At 37.5% G+C, this 23,535-nt stretch overlaps 6 protein-coding genes and 1 long non-coding RNA gene across 11 annotated transcripts in view; 3 read left to right on the forward strand and 4 right to left on the reverse strand.

Moving 5' to 3' along the window:
- Positions 1 to 1,193, reverse strand: part of LOC111499731 (succinate-semialdehyde dehydrogenase, mitochondrial) — a 7,881-nt gene extending 6,688 nt beyond the window's left edge. For both annotated transcript variants that reach the window (XM_023151385.1, XM_023151384.1), the window contains exons 1-2: positions 1,004 to 1,193; positions 784 to 918 (exon numbers count right to left, since the gene is read on the reverse strand). In XM_023151385.1, coding sequence (XP_023007153.1) covers positions 784 to 918; positions 1,004 to 1,123 — 255 coding nt within the window. In that variant the 5' untranslated portion in view covers positions 1,124 to 1,193. The remainder of the gene's footprint in view (positions 1 to 783; positions 919 to 1,003) is intronic.
- Positions 1,194 to 3,702: 2,509 nt separating this feature from the next.
- Positions 3,703 to 7,109, forward strand: LOC111499764 (ALA-interacting subunit 3). The gene is made up of 8 exons (XM_023151436.1): positions 3,703 to 4,226; positions 4,712 to 4,770; positions 4,866 to 4,940; positions 5,041 to 5,154; positions 5,374 to 5,444; positions 5,686 to 5,983; positions 6,151 to 6,440; positions 6,828 to 7,109. Exons 1-8 carry the CDS (start codon positions 4,142 to 4,144, stop codon positions 6,880 to 6,882), a joined length of 1,047 nt encoding a protein of 348 aa, XP_023007204.1. The 5' UTR covers positions 3,703 to 4,141; the 3' UTR covers positions 6,883 to 7,109.
- Positions 7,110 to 8,848: 1,739 nt separating this feature from the next.
- Positions 8,849 to 11,268, forward strand: LOC111499805 (50S ribosomal protein L20-like). The gene is made up of 3 exons (XM_023151499.1): positions 8,849 to 9,089; positions 9,784 to 9,995; positions 10,861 to 11,268. The coding sequence occupies exons 2-3, from the start codon at positions 9,810 to 9,812 to the stop codon at positions 11,050 to 11,052; spliced, it is 378 nt and encodes a 125-aa protein (XP_023007267.1). The 5' UTR covers positions 8,849 to 9,089; positions 9,784 to 9,809; the 3' UTR covers positions 11,053 to 11,268.
- A 30-nt stretch (positions 11,269 to 11,298) lies between these two features.
- LOC111499753 (metal tolerance protein 9-like) lies at positions 11,299 to 13,304 on the reverse strand. Of its 3 annotated transcripts, none has more exons than XM_023151415.1 (6): positions 13,100 to 13,304; positions 12,869 to 12,981; positions 12,549 to 12,794; positions 12,210 to 12,290; positions 11,899 to 12,129; positions 11,299 to 11,793 (listed from the first exon to the last, which is right to left on the reverse strand). In XM_023151415.1, the coding sequence occupies exons 1-6, from the start codon at positions 13,284 to 13,286 to the stop codon at positions 11,446 to 11,448; spliced, it is 1,206 nt and encodes a 401-aa protein (XP_023007183.1). In that variant the 5' UTR covers positions 13,287 to 13,304; the 3' UTR covers positions 11,299 to 11,445. The 3 variants fall into 3 exon arrangements, with proteins under 3 accessions (XP_023007183.1, XP_023007184.1, XP_023007185.1); XM_023151416.1 differs by having other exon boundaries at positions 12,895 to 12,981; positions 13,100 to 13,192; XM_023151417.1 differs by lacking the exon at positions 13,100 to 13,304 and having other exon boundaries at positions 12,895 to 13,012.
- On the forward strand, positions 11,558 to 13,622 carry LOC111499814. Of its 2 annotated transcripts, XR_002721008.1 has the most exons (4): positions 11,558 to 11,632; positions 12,041 to 12,307; positions 12,654 to 12,770; positions 13,154 to 13,622. It is a non-coding gene; the product is annotated as an uncharacterized LOC111499814 (long non-coding RNA). The 2 variants fall into 2 exon arrangements; XR_002721007.1 differs by having other exon boundaries at positions 12,041 to 12,770.
- Positions 13,623 to 13,907: 285 nt separating this feature from the next.
- LOC111499748 (glyceraldehyde-3-phosphate dehydrogenase GAPCP2, chloroplastic-like) lies at positions 13,908 to 17,954 on the reverse strand. Its single transcript, XM_023151409.1, has 14 exons — positions 17,757 to 17,954; positions 17,431 to 17,504; positions 17,223 to 17,290; positions 17,064 to 17,102; positions 16,140 to 16,240; positions 15,905 to 16,017; positions 15,641 to 15,740; positions 15,385 to 15,531; positions 15,164 to 15,224; positions 14,995 to 15,092; positions 14,763 to 14,905; positions 14,570 to 14,653; positions 14,357 to 14,446; positions 13,908 to 14,278 (listed from the first exon to the last, which is right to left on the reverse strand). Exons 1-14 carry the CDS (start codon positions 17,847 to 17,849, stop codon positions 14,224 to 14,226), a joined length of 1,266 nt encoding a protein of 421 aa, XP_023007177.1. The 5' UTR covers positions 17,850 to 17,954; the 3' UTR covers positions 13,908 to 14,223.
- Positions 17,955 to 19,270: 1,316 nt separating this feature from the next.
- On the reverse strand, positions 19,271 to 22,901 carry LOC111499738 (phosphoglycerate kinase, chloroplastic). Its single transcript, XM_023151394.1, has 6 exons — positions 22,304 to 22,901; positions 21,451 to 21,528; positions 21,080 to 21,340; positions 20,527 to 20,844; positions 20,165 to 20,323; positions 19,271 to 19,730 (listed from the first exon to the last, which is right to left on the reverse strand). The coding sequence occupies exons 1-6, from the start codon at positions 22,733 to 22,735 to the stop codon at positions 19,521 to 19,523; spliced, it is 1,458 nt and encodes a 485-aa protein (XP_023007162.1). The 5' UTR covers positions 22,736 to 22,901; the 3' UTR covers positions 19,271 to 19,520.
- Between the last annotated feature and the right edge of the window lie 634 nt (positions 22,902 to 23,535).

The raw sequence follows: 23,535 nt of genomic DNA on the forward strand, positions 1-23,535 counted from the left end.
AAAAAAAAAAAAAAAAAAAAAAAAAAAAAAAAAAAAAAAAAAAAAAAAAATCGTATTCATGTCTGAGGCAGGTTCAGATCATCATCGACAAAATAAAAAAGTTAAGTAGGAGAGAAGGTCCCCTTCCAGATTCCAGATTGCTACATTGAGAAAGTCATCCAGAATAATGACTAGTTTAAAGGGAAAGAATGTCACGGCCATACTAATTTAAAATTATTTCTTTTTCAATTATTTAAATTGGGAAAAATACAAATTCACACAAATGAGAGTGTTCATGAGGCGCATAACACTATAGGGTTCCGCTGTTGTTATAGATTAGCTTGACCAAAGGGTGCAGGGCATGTGCGACCGTCCTGGGGATTCACACTCACACGTGTGAGTCGTGTGTAGGGAAGTACTACACATCCAATTTGTCCGGAGGTCACCCTTATGATGATTAGAGATAGGTCCCTAAATCATGATTGCATGTATTTGCATTTGCATGACCCTCTATAGTGGGGCCACTTACTGAGTATGCTTTAAAATATTCAGGCCGTGTGCCACATCATTTTTCAGGTAAAGGAAAAACACACTTGTACGAAGGACGGCGACATCGCAAGCAGAGACTGTGGCATAGTAGACTCATATTTAAATTCCTAGTCAAGTTAGAATAAGTTGTTTTGCATTCCATTGTTTTAAACTATTTTGTATTTATTTTTATTTTCTCTAAATTTCATATTTAAACACATAAGACGATGGTTGTGTTTTTTTAGAATATTTTTTAATTTTTGATTTTTGACATACCTTAATGGTCCTCCCATCGTAAGCATCAATCCACTGGCCGCCAATGAGGCCTTGGCTTCGGAACAATCCAGAACTACGAAGACGAGCGGCGATGCTCTGCTCCTCGGAGCGCATGCTCTGCGCCTCCGAGCTCATCTGGCATTCAAGCACATTGGCATAAGCTCCAATTCTAGAAACTCAAATGACCAATGAAGAACAAAGGAAGGAACAATGCGATTACCTGACGAATGAGAAGAGCGTGAGACTGAGATTTCTGCGCAGTAAACACATTGCGGAGCCTGCTCGCTCGCACCGCTGATCGAGCCGTTGCGATTGCTCTTGTAGCGACGGTCATAGTCATCTCCGTTATCTCTGTTGATTCTTCTCCTCAGTGCATGTGTGGCTCTGCACAGTGAACTATTAGTGCTCACCTTATCTACACGAATTCCGGTATTGGATAAACCTTTTAAAAAGTTAAATTAATAAAAATAACCGAGGGTAAGAACTATCTTTTAATAATATTCTTAAAAATATCATTGACAATTCTATATTCCAATTATACCCTCATACATTTAAAAGTATTTTTTAAATTTTAAGTAAATAATACTTTTCAATTTTCAAAATAAAAAATAAAATTACCATTAACATATGAATGGATAAAAGATTAAAGGTTAAGGTTACTAAGATTATTTTTTAAATTTTACCGTAATCTTTGAATCGTGGTACTAATTATTTTATCCTTATATAGTAATTTTTATTTACTGTTGAGTCAAAAGTCTGTTTTATCCTTTTAATTATATAATAAATTAAGCTGTTTTCAAACAAGTGTGAAAGTGAATACCCATTTTTTAAGTCTTAAATTTACCTGTTTTATTCTTTTAATTACGGCTGAGTCAAAAGTCTACTAATCCTTTTAATTATATCATAAATTAAGCTTATTTGGAGCTGGTGAGAAAGTGAATATCCCTTTTTCAGGTCCTAAATTAACCTATTTTATTCTTTTAATTACTCTGGAGTCAAAAGTCTGTTTTATCCTTTTAATTATATCATAAATTAAGCTTATTTCGAGTGAGAAAGAGAGTGAATACCCATTTTTCAAGTCCTAGAATCATCACTTAAAGAAACTATTCATCTACATTTTTTTATATCGAACGAGTGTATTTTATCTTATAGGATGACGTTTTTAGCTCCTTATTTGTTCAAGTCTCGAAAATGGTATGTACATTAAATCGGCTACTAAAGTTATATTCATGTGTACAGAGTTCATAACTCACTTAATTTAAGCATATGCATAATATTAAAAAATAAATAATTAATTGTGAATTCCAATATCTATAACAAAGTTTCACCGGATATTGAGAAATACCGTCTTTGTCTTGATCTATTGTATGTGTGTTCAAATAACTCGATAATCCCACTAATTCTGATTACCCAACTCAAATGGTGAATGTTAGGTTGAGTTAGATTTTTTTTTTTTTTTTTTCTAATTTGGGTTGGTTTGAATTTTTGAAACACATAAAAATTCGAGTGGATTCTCAGTTGACATTTTTTATTTGGGTCAACCTGACCAATTTGAAAATAGGGTTACAATCCAATCTCACCCTATTATACTTTTGAGATTATTATGAAAATTAATAATATTTGATGTTCGTATCCAATATTAGTGGTGAATTGTAACGTGTGAATGTTTAATATTTGAACTTTATCAGATTTTACTTATAATATAACATATATGGTAGATAAGTAAAAAAAAAATTAATTAAAAAAACATGTTCTATGTAGGGACACCCCACTACTCGGGGTCAGAAAAATAAGTCATTTCCATATTTCGATGACCTAGCAGTTGTCTGCAGGAGTAGAGATTCCGAATGACACGACCTCATTAACAACCACATACCTAGATGATGATATCAATGCAGAATTTCAAGATAGGGCAACTCATGTAGAGGTGAAGACTTTGAATGACATAGCCTCAACGATAACTATAAACCTAGACGATGACATCAATACAAAGTTTCAAATTTTATACGTCTCCGAGCCAACATTTGGGGAGGACATGTCTACCACACCAACCGACAAAAATGATGGAGTAGGATCAAGGCACATAGTGTTAGGATGTGCTCGACATTCACACAACTTGAGAGAATCGCATTCGGCCTAAAAAGAACGATGATATGGTCTCATCCCAATGCAAGTTACTATACGAATAATTTCATTATATCCCGACTATTTAATAATAGTCGAAGCTCTATTGGTCAATCAACATCTCGAAATTCCATTCATTCCTTAAATCTCCAGATGTCGTGAGACGTACAAGTGTTGCATGTATATCACGGGTAGACAATCACGACTCTCCTATTTTTGAACTAAGCTTCACTAACTTTTGTTTTTGTCTAACGCTTTTAACGCTCGACTTTAATTGTCATGTTATATTTACTTATCTTCCTCGTACTTTCGTGTTCGACCTTCTAGACTTTGTATGAAAGGTGGCCCAAAACACCATTAAAAAAACCAAAATTTTAAGACCAAACAGCCATTAAATCCCTAGTCAACGATCCAAATAAGAGGGGAAAAAAAAATCTTCCTACCAGAGCACAAAATTACAATTCTACCCCTGACACGGTTGGTCAAACTCAATTATTCAGACGAATAATACATTATTATAAAGACAGCGCAAGTAAAAATCCACCTTATTTTTCTCTCTCTCTGATTTGTCCAAAAAAGAATGGTCAAAGATTCAAAACAATTAATTAATTAATTAATTAATTGATTAATTAATTAATTGATTAATTAATTAATTAATTAATTGATTAATTAATTAATAAATAAGCTTCCTACAAAAAGAAAAACACTTAATTTTTTCAACGAAGGGAAGATGATAATTAAGTTAATTAAACACAAATTGTTAATTAGAGAGAGAATTACAGCAAACCTAGTTTAGTTCAACCGTGTTGAATTTGATTTCATTCCATTGCTCCAAACTGAATCGGTTCTGTTTTCGGGCTTTGCTTTTGACTCTTCTTCGCTTCTCCCTTTTCCCCTCATCCGTCGTGTTCTTCCTTTCTTCTTCCCTTCTCCGTCAAGGAGAGGAGAGAGAAAGAAAGGGCTGCTGCTTTCTCTTCGCCGGCCTTAGAGAGAGAAAGAGTAGATTGATTGATTGATTGATTGTTTTAGAATTTCAGATTGGATTAAACAAGTATTATACGATTAAAGTCAAACAGCTTCCTTCTATTGTTTAATCTTTGTTTGATTTCCTCTTTTCTCTGAAATCTCCGCTAGTTTTGACGCGGAACCCATCTTTTTCTTCGTGTCTATTTAACTGGGTTTTCTTCTGATTGGGGTTTGAGAGCTTTTAGAAGCGAAGGGGAATCCAGTTATTATGAGTTCGAACACCGCGTCTAGCTCCGGAGGTACGGAATCGAACGATCCATCGTCTAATAGAAGGAATTCGAAGCGGCCGAAATGTGAGTTTTCATCGATTTGTTATTTCAATTTGTGAGTTTCTTTTTTTGGCGGTATGGAACTTGCTTTTTTTCTTACTTTTCTTTCACGGTTTGATCTTCTTCGATTGAACTTTTGTATGTTTATGCTAACATTTTAAAGCAGCGATTAGGGTTTTGAATTTGGTTTTCCTCCTCCGAGGGAATTCACTGGTTTTAGAGGTTTAGGGTTCTTCCTATACGAGAGTTGATTGGTGATGATTATTGAGGGTTATAAACATTTATACCTGAGTGTTTGTAAATTAGACGCTCTCATGTTCTTTGTATGATCATGTAATGATAAAATGATGAACTGATGACTTTTCTAAGATTAGGTTTATGCTTTCAAATTTCCTGTTTGGAAGTTAGGAATAAAGGCATGTTTATCATTCTGTTAGCTTAAATTTTTCTTCACGTTTGGTTTAAATTTCTCCAATTTATATGGAATCTGAAGCGAAATTCTTATCTAGATTCGAGGTTTACCCAGCAGGAGCTTCCAGCGTGTAAACCTATTCTCACACCAAAATGGGTAGGCTCTGTTATTGTTCTTGTTTTAATAGATATCTATTTTGATCTTCATTGTATTCAAAATTAAGGAACAAAGTGGAATCTTTCCCCGTGCAGGTGATTTCCGCGTTCATGTTAGTTAGCATTATCTTTGTTCCCATTGGAGTCGCTTCCTTGTTTGCTTCCAGAGATGTACGTTCAAACGAGAATACTTTTCTTCTTCCTTCGTCGATTTTACGTTCATGGCATGTTTGTTCTTCAACTGATTTGAGGTGCTTTTCCTCTTCATTAGGTTGTTGAAATAATTGATCGTTATGAAACTGAGTGTATACCAGAAAGATTTAGAAACGACAAGGTCGGGTTCATACAGGGCCCTGTCAGTAAAAGCTGCAGCCGAAATATAACTGTAAGATTCTGGCATCCTAGCTATTTCCATACTTGATTCTTATATGGCAAATTTTCCAAGGCTTGAAAAGTTGCTTGTGTTTGTGGAAATTATAGCAAATGAAAGAATTTCTTGGCTCGAGATGATCTTGTTATACGTAGTTAAATTAATGTCCCAGGAATCGGGATGCCTTTCAAAGTCTCTTTCGTAATATGTATTTTTGCATCTATTTTTGTGTAGGTGACAAAACGAATGAAGCAACCAATATATGTCTATTACCAGCTTGACAATTTCTATCAGAATCACCGCAGGTACATTGTTCTCTTTTTTTTATGTATGATTGGTGCTGGAAGCATTTGAGGTAGGTTTTTTCTTAAAAAAAATGCATATCCTGTGGTTAACTAGCTTCGAGTGTTTACTTTTTTCTAGTATTCTGCATATAAGTACCTGGAATCTTCTTATATGTTTTTCTCGATCTTATGCTGTAAAGAATATTTTATTTGCTTGGAGGTGTTTCATTCTCAAACTTTTTCATGATGCTGTGTAAATCAGATACGTGCAGAGCCGTAGTGATAAGCAATTGAGAGATGCTGGCAGCGAGCGTGATGTAGGCTCTTGCAAGCCTGAAGACAATGCAAACGGGCAGCCAATCGTGCCCTGTGGTTTAATAGCTTGGAGTTTGTTTAATGATACTTATAGCTTCACCCTTAACAACAAACAAGTTGCTGTGAACAAGCAGGGTATCTCGTGGAAGAGTGACCGGGAACACAAATTCGGCAAGAACGTATTTCCCAAAAACTTTCAGAATGGTACTCTGAAAGGTGGAAAAAGCCTTAATGAATCCATACCAGTAAGTTAAAACTTGTTTTATCTCGAGTCTTGATGTATGAGCTATGGCGCTTTGTTCTTGACATGTTCTTGACATTAGAACTCGGAAAACAACTGTTGCCATTATGAAAGAAACGCTGTTGATGTGGACCGGTTGCCTGACCTTGTCTTTTGTATTATGTATAACAGTTGAGTCAACAGGAAGATCTTATTGTGTGGATGAGAACTGCTGCTCTTCCCACATTTAGAAAGTTGTATGGAAAGATCGAGGTTGATCTTGAGAAGAACGATTTAATAGTTGTGAATTTGGAGAACAATTACAACACATACAGTTTTAACGGCAAGAAAAAGCTTGTGCTTTCCACAACTAGCTGGCTTGGTGGAAAGAATGACTTTCTTGGCATTGCATATCTTACAGTTGGTGGGTTATGCTTCTTCTTGGCCATGGTTTTCACAGTCGTCTATCTTGTTAAGCCAAGGTAATTTACTTGAAACCCCACTTGAGCGAGCTGAACTCCGTGAATGAATGGTTATCTTGTTCATAATTTCAAAACTTGGGATGCGTCTGGTTTGAGAACGGTTGGATGACCTGAAAAAATTGGATAAAGCGTTTGTTCTATATTACGTGGCTTGCTCTAATTGCTCGTTTCATTAGTCGATTGATCATGGGAGGGGAAGACTGCATATGATGTTTTTCTGGTCTCCCAACTGACTACTTCTGTGTTTAAATTATGGATTTTTATATACGTTTTTTTTCTCAGTTGAGAAGATTTAAACTTTAGCCTTTTGGGCAAGAGTATGTTTTAACTAGTTGAACTATAGTCATATACGCTATAAATTCTAATGTTATTTTCTAACGATTTCAGGCGACTTGGGGACCCAACATATCTGTCATGGAACAGAAACCCGAGTGGGCACTAAAACCGGAGCTGCTAGAACACGGTTTGTTGTAATTTTATTTGTAATATTATTTTGATGTGAGCATAGTAAGAAACAAAAAGAAAGGGCAGGGTGTATGCAGACAGATTGTTGTATTGGAACTTGTATTTCACTTTTCATATGAAAGTTGTGTGAGTATATGAGATGATAGTGTAACTTCAAATGAGTATATCTCATTATATTTAATAGCTTATGTCCCTTGTGATTAATGGTGGCTACCTTTATCACTGCAATAAGATGGGGGAAGAAGGGAGTTGGAAAGTTTAGAGAAGTATGTTAGAAAGATATGCACCCTGTTTAATGCTCATGCTAACATTCTTTTAGCAGGTATGCATATATTGTCAATCACATGAAGATTCTGACAGCTTAATTATAGTATTATAGTAACCGTGATTATTCATTTTCATGGTTAAGTAGGGATGGTGAGAGATCCCACGTCGGAACGAATTATTTTTTTATAAGAGTGTGGAAATCTCTCTTTAGTAGACACGTTTTAAAACTGTGAGACTGACAACAATACGTAAGGGGCCAAAGCGGATAATATCTACTAGCGGTGAGTTTGGGTTATTATAAATGGTATCAGAGTCAATCATTTGGTGGTATTGCCAGTGAGGACGCTGGCCCCAAGAGGGGTGAATTGTGAAATCTCGCCTTGGTTGGAGAGGGGAACAAAACATTATTTATAAGGGTATGAAAACCTCTTTTAGTAGATGTATTTTAAAACTGTGAAACTAACAATAATGTGTAATAGGCCAAAGCGGATAATATTTGCTAGCGGCATATTTGGACTATTACAGGTAGAATGATACAGCCAACTAATTTTTGAGAAGTGGTGGAATAGGTGTTAGATTTGGCCGTTTAAACAAGCAGGCCATTAATAACAAAATTAATAACAAACATGATGACATTCTCAAAACCAAACTAAGATGGTTTATTGGACAATTTGATCTAATTCCATCCACGTGACCTTATTATAGCTCATTTAATAAACTATTTTTTTTAATAAAAAAAAATTTGAAACTGAATTATACGAACTCCACCCTATAGTCCCATTAGCCACTAGTAGATATTGTACTTTCTCTCAAGATTTTTAAATAGCAAATATTGTCTCTCCCGATTTTCTCTCCATATTTTTAAAATTGTCCTCTTTAGACTTCCCTTTTAAAGCTTACGGGCTTTCCTTTTAAGACTTACTCTCAAGATTTTTAAACGGCAGATATTGTCCTCTTTGTGCTTTTTCTCAAGATTTTTAAAACACGAGAGAGGTTTCCACACCTGCTAGGGAGGTCCTCTTTGTGTTTCCCCTCAAGATTTTTAAAATGCATCTACTAGGGAGAGGTTTCCAGGTTTCCACACCCTTATAAATAATATTTCGTTCTCCTTCCCAACTTATGTGGGATTTCACAATTCACTCGCTTTAGGGTCCAACGTCTTTACTGACACTCGTTTCCTTCTCCAATCGATGTGGGACCTCCCAATCCACCCCTTCGGAGCCCAATGTCTTTGTTGGCACACCGCCTCGTGCTCACCCCTTTCAGTGCTCAGCCTCCTTACTCCTAGACTCTAATACCATTTATAACAGTCAAACCCACCGCTAACATATATTGTTACACCTACTAACCCCAAATTCAACACAATTTCGACCCAAATTTTTAACGAACAAAAACAAAACCTATGGCTCGACACAATGGATATTAACAGGTTTCTAGCTCATAGCTACAAATGACCAATTCGAAAGCATAACTAAGATCAAAAGCTGCAGAATACATACACTGACCTTTGGGGCAAGCAGAAGCAATTTCTAGGATTGGGGAAGCGAGAAAGACTTTAGCAGGCGGGAGAATTGAGCCCAGCACTTAGTTGCGGGAAAACGAGATATATATATATATTGAACCGGTTGGTTAGTTTCGGTTCGGTTTTCGGTATAATCGAACCGTTACATTAGGTCCAGTTGCTATACCCCCTTCATTCTTCTGAAAGAAAAATCTCCGGAAGCTCGTAACATTTGCTGCACTCTGCAAGTTCTCCCTTCCCATTCCGCCGCTATCCGATCAATCGGCCGCCGCAGCTCCACAGAAAATTGGATTCAGGAATACAGAATCTTTGGAATAAGCGAATTACAATTGTAGTCCTCTTTCGTCTCCACTTGCCCCCAACGAACGCTGTTTTCAGTCCTCCGCTTTAATAAGGTAGAAATAAACTGTCATCACTCTTAAATTGATGTATCGAAGTTAGTTTTTGTAAACCTCATGTGGTTGTTTGAATCTGTTCGTCCGGTTGGATGTTCAATTTTGTCGGCCATTTTCTATAGTCAGTTGCCTGCCTAGTGTTTGATGAATTGCCTCACTGTTATGCCTTCTTCGTAAGCTCGGATAAGTTCACAACCCGTGTCGAATGATTGTTTGATACAGTGTCTCATTTCATTATTATTATTGTTTTAATTCAGCATTTTTGGTCTGCGTATTTCTAGCTTACGAGTGCAGTGGCTAGCTCTAGTGAAGTATATGTTTAGAACAATGATCCAAAGGGAAGTTATATGTGCGCTATCCATCCGAAGTAAATCTCTCGGCACCTTTAGCTGTGCAAATTAGTTGGGGAAGCTGTAGGCTTTGATGATGAATAAAGCCATTTATTTAGCAACCTATTCCAAAACCTTGCCTCCTGACATCAACTAAAGCTGAAAATTAGAAAGTCACGTTGTTTATCATCTTCAGTACTTGTTGCTTATATTGGATAGTTTTACTTATTTGTTAATTCCTGCTTTTCCATATTTTGGTTGTTTTCGACTTTACAGTTGTAAGGATGCTGTTTCGATTTTACAAGTTCTGGTCCATTATATATTCATATATGATTGATCTATTACTATTTCTGGTGAGTATGTAGTTGTAGAGCATAGCAAGTAAAAAAATATGAACAAGGACAAGATATTTAAGCTAGCCAAGGGCTTCAGAGGCAGGGCTAAGAATTGCATAAGGATTGCCAGAGAGCGGGTGGAGAAGGCTCTCCAGTATTCCTACAGGGACCGTCGCAATAAGAAGAGAGACATGCGCTCCCTTTGGATACAACGCATCAATGCTGGCACACGCCTTCATGGGGTATGTGCATTTCCCTTGAATGTTGTTCTTCATTAGACTACTGCAGTTGTTTTTGTGATTTCAGTAACTGTGCCTCTTAAGAACTACTCTTTGTTTTGAATTTCTTAATTTGCTTTCCTTTATGAAAATAATGATAATATATTACAATGAAAAATAATTTAGAAAAAAAATTTGGATGGGAATCAGGGATCTCTGAACCTCTGATATTCTCACGTAATTTTTTTAGAGAGAAACAATTTCATTGATGAATGAAATTTACAAAACAAAAGGGTAAGGCCCCTACTCAAGGGACAAAAGACTTCTCCAATTGGATAAAGAGAGTCAAGGCTATAAAGATCAAAAAACTTGGACAATTTACACCAGGATATCATGTAGCTATCAAAATGACATAGTCGAAATAGGTATCAAACACTTAAGTTTTTCCCTTGATATTATAGGTTATAATTTCCATCTTTGATATTCCCACATCCCATAATTTTAGCTTCTGACTTGGCCCTTTAATACTTTCTAGAATTTATTTTCATTTCACGTGGTTCGTGAATTTTACCTCGTTTTGTTTGAACAGCTTGAGTTTGAAGAGAAATGAAAACTGCTTTCTGTCAAATAATTACTTTATACTTGTGTTCTGCACGATCAAGTTGCTTCTAGCTACTTTAAAAAACCCTACTTGGGGAACACGTTAACTATTCATATTGTTCTAAAAAAATTTTAGGTTTCTTACTTTCTTCATCGATGTCAATTGCCTCTTACTTCCAATCAATTGTGAATTCTTTAACATGTTATTCATATTTATCTTATTTATATTTGGACAATCTCCCATGTAGAGATACTGACGTTTCTTTTGACTCCCTGCCTACCGTACCAGGTAAATTATGGCAATTTCATGCATGGACTGATGAAGGAGAACATTCAACTGAATAGAAAAGTATTATCAGAGCTTTCAATGCACGAACCTTACAGTTTCAAGTCCCTGGTAGACATCTCTCGAAATGCATTTCCTGGAAACAAGAATGTAGTGTTTCCCCCAAAGAAGGATGGCATTTCCGTAGTTCTTTAATGGATCATTTAAGAGTCCCCTGGATCTCCAGTTATGTAGAAACTGACTCGGGATGTTTGTCTGGCTTATGGTCATTGATAGTTATTGCCTGTTGTTGAGCGTTAATCTTTTCGTTTCTATTGTTGCATTAGTTTTCCTAATGTTGCTAGACACTGAAAGGATTCTCTACTTGAAGTGATAGAAATTTTCCTGGATGCTTTGGTTTTAAATCCACAATCAAGGATATTATTATGTTTTAAATCCACATTCAACTAAGAGGGCAGATTCATTTTATTGGAAATCTGAAATTGTGTACAGCATGTGTATAGTTCAAACAATTGAATAGTCAGCGAACCACAATTCAAACCATTCTTTCAGGAATTCATACAACATACATATTGGTTATTCACCATTCTATGAAGCTTTAGGCTTGTGCTCTGGCTTATGAGTGAACTCATGATCCACATGAACAAAAGCTCGATCAACCTCATCAAGCTGTTCAAGTTTATCTTGGAGTGTTTCTCCAATGTCATGGGCTTGACTAAGAGACGTTTCCCCAGGCAACACTATGTCCACCTCCACAAAATAGTTGCATCCAAAGGTATATGCTCTCACTGTATCTATGTTTTTGATTTCCTCATGATGATTCCAGATTAGATATGTTAGCTTAGCCAAGTAGTCTGGCGGGGCAGTCCTCCCTATTAGCGACCATACATTTTCCATTACTGTCTTTGACCAGTTGCTGATTGTGTACAATGCTATCTATATATAAAAAATATATATATATGTAAGTGTAGATGTAACTGGTGTGTAAATATGTTTGGTGAGTAGAGAGACAGATATGAATGTTGTGCGTGGTGAACTTACTAGGATAGCCCCAAGGGGATCAAGCCACCAGTAGAATCTGATAGCCAAAAGGGCAGTCGCAAGTCCAATTGAATTTGTAATTACATCAAAGAAATGGTCTTGGGCATAGGCTCTTATAATTTCATTTTTGAATCTGCGACAGTATACTGTGAGGCATAGTTTCACTACTGTCACAGATGACATTATTCCGACCATCCATCTTACTTTCTCTGGATCTCTATCTGGTTGAGCCTGCAATCGATTCATAGACAAATGTATAGAGAAATGAATGGTATGTTATTTTGTATCAATTTATAACCAAGCCTGTTTACCTTTGAAATAAGTTCTCGAGCTGATTCAAGTAATATCTGTATTCCAAGAGTTGCCATGACGGATGCAAACACGACGATTCCCTGCATAAATCTGAAAGGTTAGTCCATGCTATTTTGCTTTCTTTTCTGTGTGTTCTAACATGATTTGACTTTTTTTCTGCTTGTGAACTTGTTTATTAATTGCATGACAACGTAAAAGAGTTTTTAGCATTAGTCTTGAAAAATATAAGGTGTGTTATTTCTCCATATAGACCATCCTTCATTTTCTTAGACTAGCATTCCCATTCTTCATTCAACAGAGACTTGAATAGCCAAGTTTTGTTGATAGAGATAACTTGCCACTGGTTGCATTTGATTCTTTCCGATAGGATAACGATACTGATTTGGCTTTCTCATAGCATTAGCTGTAAACCATAATATAAACCCTGATAAAAGATCCAACAGGGAATCTATTGTTGAAGCTATAACTGCAAGTGATCTGCTCTCAACTGAAGCGTATACTTTTGCGACGAAGATCACCATGTTAGCTATGTTGGATGCATATATTGCCAGTCTCTCACGGTATGCCTCTTGCTTCTTTTCATCCTGATATATAAGAAACTAGGTGAATGTGTCTGATAAGAAGTTGTGACTGTTAGAGAGAGAAAAACAAGACAGACCTCAGTTAAAGGTCCAGGTACAATACCCAGTTCATTGTAGGAGTCAACCTCATTGAATCCTTTTAGAAGACTTTTCTGCCTTTCATAGTACGTAGCAACCTTTCTCTCTCTCTCTAGCATCAAGATAAAAACGCTCATTAGTTTCACCTCCTAAACTCAAGGTTCTCAACAGTAGAAGAACTACTTATTCAAGAACTAGAAATTGATAAAATTTGCATTTGTAAAGCTTACTCCATGACTTCCAGTAGTAAACAATGCCATGATGAGATCTCTTGTTTGTAGCAGGCAAGCAGAACTCGTCCATGTTCAGTCGCCACGAGGGAATCTTCGTCACCATTCCATCTGTTCCAGCAGCCACACCCTCCGGCGACAAAAGCTCTGTTCTGAAAGAATCTGTTCTGGGATTAATATCCGTCATTGTTGTTCTTAACCCGACTAAGAATCTGGTTAATAGGAAGAAGTCCTCTGTTACTTGAAACTAGAGAGACCATTATAAAGGGGAAGACAATGGTGCAGTGTTGCTGAGGAAGTTGGAGACGTTGAATATAATAGAGGAAAGTGGATTCAGTAAACAAGGGCATGGAAAGGGTCGGAAGGGGTGATTTGAAGGTTTTGCATTAAATAATTGAAATACTTGGGGTTTCGGGAATTGCTTTGTAGGATTTCACGTGCTTTCTTGCAAGTATAACAGAATAATCGATGCTTTTTTTCAACTTCGGCATATAATGATTGTTTTCAAATCTTTCTGAAGGTTTCTTTGGTGTTTAATCTATGGAAGGAAGTCTGGTTCAAAGCTTCAACGTCCAATAAGGAAGGTTCGTATTCCTCTATTTTAAAATACAAAGAAGCATATCCCACTTTTAAAAAAGGAATATTACGATAGTTCATAGTATAAATATACTTGGGAAATTTCATGGAAACTCCTTCCAAGAAACTGTATAAGAATTCGTGGAAATTAAACTGGGAAGCAGTTTAGGGAAAACAGAAATTGAAAACTCGAACAGTGCTGCTACCACTGGGAGACGCACTTTGATCCTGATTTGTGCTGTTAAATCTTCTTATAATTTAATCAAACACAGTGGGAACAAAATAGTCAAATACAATGAAAGTTGAAACACAGGATAAATAGTGGAAATGTTCTTCCATAGTTACCTGCATTGAATCTGCCGGGTTCCAGATATGTTTAACTGGAAGAATGAACTCTTACATGTCAAATATTTCTTTATTTCATTGCTCGAATAACTAATTTCCTACATAAACAACTGAATGAATCCATTCCAAGAAAAAATAGACGCCTATCTCACTTCAATCAAAAACTGCTGGGGGCTTTGTCGATGACGAGTCTCTTCTATCATTTAGTTCAAGGCTGAAACCAATGCCATGTGCTCAATAAGATCCAGTACTCGGTTGCTGAAAAGACGAACATCGGTTATTCATGACCATCCCCAGAATTATGTAAGAAATGTGTGAAATAGAGGGAGAGAATACCTGTATCCCCATTCATTGTCGTACCAAGTCACCAGCTTCACAAATGAGGTGCTGAGACCAATTCCAGCCTTTGCATCAAATATACTAGACCTGCAACAATAAAATCATGTGATTCAGACTCCCAATTGAAAAATACTAACCATATTTGATATGTTATTTGCTCTACTTTCCCCCCACATAATTTGAGTCGGGATATGCTGGAAAAAGTCGTACCTCGAGTCACCGAGAAAATCAGTAGAGACAACATCCTCATCTGTATATCCAAGAATGCCTTGCAATGGACCTTCGGATGCATACCTTTAAAAGAGTTGAAAGAGTTGCGAACTCGTCATCAATCATATTAAATACTTTAGTTGTACAGGGAAAAACTTAACGAAAGGCACACTGGTTGGGTGGCAAGTCATACTTTACTGCTGCCTTTACATCTTCATATGTAGCACTCTTTTCAAGTCGGCAGGTTAAGTCAACAACAGATACATTGGGTGTTGGGACACGGAAAGCCATTCCAGTAAGTTTTCCGTTTAGCTCTGGAAGAACTTTACCAACAGCCTGCAGTTATTTTTTAAAAAAAAATCCAAGACTTTTTCAATTGATTAAAATAAAACCATAAAGATTTATCAAAATTTTATGCCACATACCTTGGCAGCACCAGTAGAGCTAGGAATTATATTTTGTGCAGCACCACGGCCTCCTCTCCAATCCTTCATTGAAGGGCCATCAACAGTCTTCTGTGTTGCTGAAATAAAATGAAAGAACACAATTTACACACATGAGTAAAGAGTTTGAGAGAGTGAGAGAATGAAAGACCTGTCGTTGCATGCACTGTTGTCATTAGACCTTCAACAATACCAAATTCCTCATGAACGACCTACATGAAATAGCACACAATTCAAGTCAGGTACCCGGGAACTATATCCCTGTATTAAGATGGTGAGAAAATCAGATATATGTCTACTCTAAACTCCAGTACATAAAAATTCAAGAAACACTCCAAAATACTGGACCACGTTCAGGGGTTTCATTTATACCTTTGCAAGAGGTGCAAGACAATTGGTAGTACAACTTGCGTTGGAAACAATATTCATTGTCGGCTTGTAAGTTTTTTCATTAACACCAACAACAAACATAGGTGCATCAGCTGATGGAGCTGAGATTACAACTTTCTTAGCACCACCCTGCAGGGAAAAGTAATAAATTGTTAACTTGGTTTTCAAAGACATCAAGTGGAAGGGTAAAGCGAGAAATTAAAACAGGAGAGATAGATCCATCAGCAATCAACAGAACCTTCAAGTGTGCTGAAGCCTTGTCTTTTGTAGTGAAAACTCCCGAGGACTCGACAACATATTCAGCTCCATAATCACCCCAAGGGATATCTGCAGGCTCCCTGAGCATAAAGAATCACAAGAATCAGTCCCTAAAGGAGCCTTGTTACTATAGAATCAACTGAAAGCATACAGAACGAAGTCGCAAGAATTTTACAGGTCAAACTACTCAGTACACTAATTATAACTTTATAATATTCTAGAGAAGCAAATATTCAGTTTTTACCTTTTGCTTACAACTTTGATCTGCTTCCCATTAATTTCCAAAGTTGAATCACTAAGAACCTTGATGGTTCCATCAAAAACACCATGAGTAGAATCGTATTTGAACATGTAAGCCTGGATAACAGAATCCAAATGGATCATTACCTGAACTAATGCATACCATGTACTTAAAAACAAATTTGAAATATCCTATGTACTTAGAATCCAAAAAGATCATTGAATAAACTAATGCATACCATGTACTTAGCATCAACAAATGGATCATTAACTGCTACAACATCAATATCATCCCTCGAGGTTGCAATGCGTAAAACCAGTCTTCCAATTCGTCCAAAACCTGTATAGTGAGTCATCACAAAAATTTCTAGATTGTCATGAACGTTACTATAAATCAACAAGCAGTAGAACTCTATCGATAAAAGAGGAAAAATAAGTTGACCAATCATATAGAAAGCAAAAAAACTATATAACATATGCAATAGATTATCTTCCAGAATCAAAATACAAAAGCTTACAATTATAGACACTTTTCTTGAAATGGTGAACAATCAATTCGTGAAAGTGTGGAATATTTCCCGACACAATGAAACAGTCAAAGATAAGACTTGATATGAATTCCTATAACATTGAAACCTAGCTCTGAAAGAGGTACAACATGCAGGGTTGGCATGTAACCTCATTCAATCACGCACATCAATGAGAACCATAGATCTTGCTTTTGTTATTCTGATACTATTTTACATTTTCAAAAGCACAAGGGTCGTTCTTTGAAGTCTAAGCTTAATATTCCTGTTCATCTAATTTTTCCCATTTCGTTATTTGTTATTAAGTGACAACTTTAAGTGTGGAACATTCTTTATCCAATCGTGTATCACTTGCCCACACCAACACTGTTAGGCTCCGGAGATATTTTCTAGCCTTACAGCAAAGACTAAGAACCATACAGATATAACTCCTAGACCTAGGAAGTTGTCAAGACACTATGAAACTAACCATCAAACAAACATCATTGAGACTGTAGTTATTGAAAGAGTACACGATAGAAGGCAGTCGGCTGTATATAACACTAACTACTATCAGCAATCAAATTCACATATCTTACTATCAGAATGTGAATCTACTGAATGAAATAGTCACAGAAGTACACTAAAAGATCGTACCATTGATTCCAATCTTGGTCTTCCCACCGCTCGGAGTTCCTGAACAAAACCCATAAAGGGAAAAAGAAAAAAGAGGAACAATAATAAAATGGTCAGAAACTGACAAACTGAAACATATCGACGTTCCTTGGAGGGGAAACAAAGAAAATAAAAACTTACTTTGTACCGTCGGAGGTGCCTCGGTGGCCGTAGCTTTGATGGGTTGGATAGCTCGATTTTTAGATAACCTGCCAACCACATTTAAGAATTACCAAGTAAATTAGCAAATAAATTCAACCATCCAATATGTAAACGTACGCAATTCATCTAAATGGATAGTGCTTAAAAAACTATTTGAAAAATACGTTCGCTAAAGGCCAGAGCTCACCCTATCTGTAAAGAAGACGTCCCACTCGAGATAGTAGTTCCAAAAACACCAGATTGAAGCTTTAAAGAGCTCCCCTGCAGAAACAAGCAAAAAAACACAACACACGCAAGGCAAATGAGAAAAACTGAAAAACACCAAACAACAAAAGATACAATAATAAAAACACAGCTATGATCTATACTAGTCAACATTAACTACAAATATATTTATCAGGACTGGAGCAGCCAATCAAGTAGGGTGCAGTGTCCCTTATTAATGATCCAGTTAACAACAACCAGTCCATCGTTAAAAAAGAAAAAAGTGATAATCCATAAAAGAAGATCAACCTTCCGGCAGTGGACCGACGACGACTCAGCACGAGAGGCATCGATCAGAGAAGAAGAAACGGCAGATCCAGCAAAGGATTGTGAGAAGGCCATCGTCGTAGAGCTTCGATGATCGAAGAAGAAATGACGACACGCACGAGAAAAGAAAGAAAAACCCTAGCCGAAACTGTGAGACGGAATCGAAATGACAGGTTTTAAAAGTCTTCGGGCTTCGTTATTATAATATGCCAAATGCGATGCTGTTGACGTGGTAGGTGGTGATACGCCGCCGTATCGCCGGTGCCGATCACCAGTACCGAGGAAAAGAAAGCCACGTGGGAAAATTAATAAATACTTTTATTTTGATATTGATTAAAATTTATAAAATTGAGAGTTTTGAATTATTAAATATAAATATTATATCATATTTTTTATTTACATCCAATAATTATTAAAAGATAAATGATATTATTAGGTCGTCCGGTTCAGACCGTTCCGAGCCGGACGGAGTTGGTTGGTAGAAATGGGTGGGTGGGATTGCAAACAACCCCACACGATACGCACGTGCTCGTAATCAAAATTTCCAAGTCCTTCAATAGCCACCTGATAAGTGCCCTTTGACCCGTCTGTACCTTGGACCACAGAATTTTTTTTTTTTTTTTTTTTTAATATTTTGCTAATAAATATAAATTTTTTGGAAATATCATTAAAATTTTAACGCTTAATTATGAGTAATTCCCATGGAGAGGAGGAACAAAACATTACTTATAATAGATGTGGCAAACTTCTCTCTATACACATAATAGGCTAAAGGGGACGTGAACTGTTACATGAACAAGCTAAAATAGGTTACACTCCCATTCTCCAACAAAATTAATGTATACTCCAAATCGTACTTAGTTTTTTTTCGTTTAACAATGTACATGTTGGGTGAGATCAACTTATGACATGTTAACGACCCAGAGATTAAATATTCAAATGTTCAAATGCAAGATAGACAGTTGAATCTATGACCTTATGGTTGAAGATCCGTAATTATTGTCCTTATGTGACATCGGGTGGTTTAAGTTGAGATAAAAATTCACTACCTATCGAATACATCTTTTTACTCGTCACAAAGTAAAGTTGAAGAATAAATTCTTTTGGCATACTTTTTAATTAAAAGATAAAAAATTCCACCAACAAAATGCCGACCAATATTTTTAATATAAAGAACACCTAAAGAATAATTTAAATACTAACGAAAAGTATAAGCTTATTCGAAAAAGGTAAATAAAAAAAACTCGTTTAAAGTCAACTAAATCAGTCAAACAAAATATAGCTTAACTAGTTAACATATATACTCTCCTAAGTATATACTCTCGAGTCTTGACAAAGAAGTTAAAGGTTTGAATTTCTCCACCCTTATACATGAACGGATTCCTAATTCGAGTCTTGACGAAGAAGTTAAAGGTTTGAATCCCTCCACCTTTATATTTGAACGGATTCCTAAGTATTTTTGGTAGCTCGGGTGAAAAAATTGAAAACATCAGAGGGGAAAATGGACGTTCATGCACAAATTTATTACAACTTTTAAAACAGTGGTTATCCCTATAGTCTGTTCCCAGCAGCCAAAGAGGAATTCAAATGCAGAGACAGAAAGGGAGCAACAGTTCAAGTTACCACTTAAACTACAAAAACTCATCTTCTCTACAACAATATATTTCTCTGTTACACATTGCAATTTAAGCATTCAATTGAGATGGGAGGCGAAAAAAATGTAAACGAATAATCCATACCGATCACCTACACGGCAACGGGTACGGCCTCATCAAGAGCAAGGACGCCGGGAAGTTCTTTGCCTTCCAACAACTCCAAACTAGCACCACCTCCAGTCGAAATGTGGCTCATGACGCTCGCAACTCCTACCTTCTCCACAGCTGCAACCGAGTCTCCACCGCCGATGATGGTCGTCACCCCCTTTCCACTGAGCTCCGCGAGTTTCTTAGCGATCGCCTGCAACCAAGTGCATTTGTTGAATTGATACAGACCACATAAACACGACTGCTATATGTACGGTGCACACATTGAACTACATCGGTTTTTATGTTTCTATCATGACATACTTTGATGAACCAAACAAATCGAGCGCCTTGGAGTACGGCATGTATTCAAGATCTCACAGAGTTTCAGCATTATAACAAATATATAAAGGTCGGTATTATTGGGAGGAATCTTGGGATGATCGTGGGTTTATAAGTAAGGAACACTATCTTCATTGGTACGAGGCCTTTTGGGGAAACCAAAAGCAAAACCACGAGAGTTTACGCTCAACGTAGACAATATCATACCATTGTGGAGGTTCGTGATTTCTAACAGGTATATCGTTTCCCAAGTATGAAAATGAATGTAAAGTGAAATTTTATGGCCATGGAGAAGTTTTTTCTTACCTCCGTTCCGACTGCAAACTTGTCGAACTCGAACACTCCCATCGGTCCATTCCAGATGATAGTTTGGGTAGTGTCCAAAGCATCGTTGAATGTCTTTACAGAATCTGGTCCAATGTCGAGTCCCATCCATCCATCAGGGATGGCAGATGCAGGGACGATCTGCAATGCAAAAAGTACGTTCTTTATTTCTCCGATCCGTATAACGCATTCGTAAAGTTTCTAAAAAAGTGTGAAATCATCGAAAAACTGGTAATTATGTTAAAGCAATGATTTGAATCGATCAACAAAAGTTCAGAAAGTTGTGTTTCTATAGCACTGCAGGTCTGAGAAATAGATCTAAGAGCCAAGATTTACAAACAAACCTTGCTGTTTGCGTCGGGAGCAAACTTGTCTGCAATGACGACATCAGTTGGTAGTAGAAGGGATACTCCTTTCGCCTTGGCCTTCGCGAGGAGCGTGGTTGCTAGATCTAGCTTATCCTCTTCAACCAGAGACGAACCAACGGAAAGTCCCTGTGCCTTGTAAAATGTAAAGATCATACCACCACCAAGAAGTAGGATGTCACACTTTTCTAGAAGTGACTCGATCACTCCGATCTTTGATGAGACCTTTGAACCACCAACAATAGCAGCAAATGGTCTCTTTGGGCTTGACACGGCCCCCACTAGATAGTCGAGTTCCTAAAGCAATTACTTGCAGAGTTAAAGATCGTTCGACATCGGAAAAGAATAACATGATGAACATCAGGCCAAGCATTATTTGGGATAAAGAACTGAAGTTTGGAGGCTATGAACAAATGAAGCCAGTTACCAATTATAGTTCAAGAACGTTGAAAACGAAAAACGAATAATGTGTAGTAATATAAAACATTTTCGCAGGTAACAAGTAGATATAAGATTTATGAAAGAATCCAACCTTTTGCAAGAGGAAACCAGCCACGGATGGCTTCAAAAACTTGGTGACTCCCTCAGTTGAAGCATGAGCTCTGTGGGCAGTTCCAAATGCATCGTTCACATAAAGATCAGCTAGAGAAGCCAGCTTCTTTGCAAACTCTGGCTCATTTTTCTCTTCTTCCTTGTAGAATCTAACATTTTCAAGGAGAAGAACTCCGCCCTCGGGCAGGGAAGCGACCAATTTTTCGACCTCGGGACCAATGCAGTCATCAGCCTTCACTACCTGATGGGATATGACACACAGAAACGTTCAGTGATCACCTGGAGGCAATAATTGAAAACCAAATACAGGAGAGAAACCCTTCTTTAAGATCATGAGGAAGAAAAATGTACCTCAATGCCAAGGAGTTCAGACAGCCTAGGCACAAGAGGTGCCAAGCTGTATTTTGGAGTCACACCTTTTGGTCGTCCCTGAAAATTTCCATAGTTAACGACATATTCACAAGCTTCTGCAGCATAAAACAGTGGACTTCAAATACTATATCAATAGAAGGAACAATGTTGTAACAGCCCAAGCCCACCGCTGGCAGATATTGTCCTCTTTGGGCTTCCAAAACGCGCCTGCTAGGGAGAGGTTTCCACACCTTTATAAAGGATATTTCGTTCTCCTCCCCAACCGATGTGGGATTTCACAATCCACTCCCTTCGGGGCTAGTGTCATTCCCTTTTCTAATCGATGTGGGACCCCCCAAATCCACCCTCCTTCGGGGTCCAACATCCTTGCTGGCACACTGCCTCTTGTCCACCCCCTTCGAGGCTCAGACTCCTCGCTGGCACATCGCCCGGTATCTGGCTTTGATACCATTCGTAACAGCCCAAGCCCACCGCTAGCAAATATTGTTCTCTTTGGACTTTCCCTTTTGGGCTTCCCCTCAAAATTTTTAAAACACGCCTAGGGAGAGGTTTCCACACCCTTATAAAGAATGTTTCGTTCTCCTCCCCAACCCACGTGGGATCTCACAATTCTCAAGTTTCCAAGAATTGCTAATCAGAAACACATTTAACATCCCTTAACCTCTTCACTACAAATTCCATTAATCAAGAGAATGTCACTTGGATCAACGAAATCACCAACCCATCAATCACCTCAAACAGTTCAATATCTACCATCTTCCAGATTCATGAATCAATTCACAGATACAGATAAAGTAAAGGCATAATTTAGAAGTTCCAAAAGCACACTCACCAGATGGCTGGATAAAAGCACTTTAGCTCCCTTCTCAATCAAATGCTTGATCGTAGGGATAGCAGCTCTGATCCTAGTATCATCAGTAATATTCTGATTATCATCCAACGGCACGTTCAAATCAGCCCTCACGAACACTTTCTTCCCCTTCAAGTCAGCCGCAGTCAAATCCCCAACACTCTTCTTGGCCATGGACACCACACCCCTCGAGGCCTTGCCCCCAAACGACCGAATCTTGGAAGCCACATGGAGGGAGAAAAGTGGGTCTGCGGCAGCGAAACCTAAGCGCTGAGTTGCAGCGGCGCGAAGGCGAATTGAGGAAGAGGAAGCGGCGGTGGGCGAAAATTGAAGAAGGGCAGAGCGGGTTGAAGAAGTGGTAGAGGATTTGGTGGGAAGAAGATGGAAAGTGGTGCGGGACGCTGCAGAAGCCATGGATGAAGCAGAGCAGAAATGGAGAACAGGGCGATTTGGCGATCTGGGGGCGTCTTTTATGAGGATGAAATGGGAGGACGACGATGATTTGTGGAGGGAGGGAGGGATTGAATGGGAGATATGAACCAGAAGAACAGTGAAAACGAATGGGCTATAATCATTTGTAGCTTCGATCACTCAATTCTCTTATCGTTGGGATGAGGTTAACGATCCATGGGACGAACTAGGTTCATGTGTTCAAACAATTTGACCACTCCAATTTTTTGAGTAACTATAACATCATTAGATATGATTGAAATAATTTTGAGGTCAATATTGAGTCATGGGTTCTACTTTTTGTAGTAATTCCGTTGTTTATGTTGATAGCAACTAGGTCCAATTTTGTTCGGAATTTAATGTGTTAACTTTAGAGTATAAATGATCATTAAAATGTTGGACGAAAAAAATTTATATTTGCCAGAATTTAATTGGGTCAAGGTTTCAACCTGACCCAACCTAACCCACAAACACCCCTACCGTAAGGTGTTACTACCGTTAAATCTCACAAAATGAACCGATTGATCTCGTCAGGTCCCATCTACAAATGATGCAACAAAATATGGTGTATTCCATATTCTCGTACCTATAGATCATTACGGTTGTTTCTCTTATCAATGACTACAACAGCTTTAGAAGTTCTATATGCTTATGAGGATTGTATGACAATGTACTTGATTAGCACTAGCTACCGACACGTGCAAGAGATTAGGAGTTAAGGGAGGGAGTCGTTATTTTCATAATTCTCTTGTTTTCATATTTCC

The sequence above is a fragment of the Cucurbita maxima genome, unplaced genomic scaffold (genome assembly GCF_002738345.1).
Source record: "Cucurbita maxima cultivar Rimu unplaced genomic scaffold, Cmax_1.0 Cma_Scf00027, whole genome shotgun sequence".
NCBI lineage: Eukaryota > Viridiplantae > Streptophyta > Magnoliopsida > Cucurbitales > Cucurbitaceae > Cucurbita > Cucurbita maxima.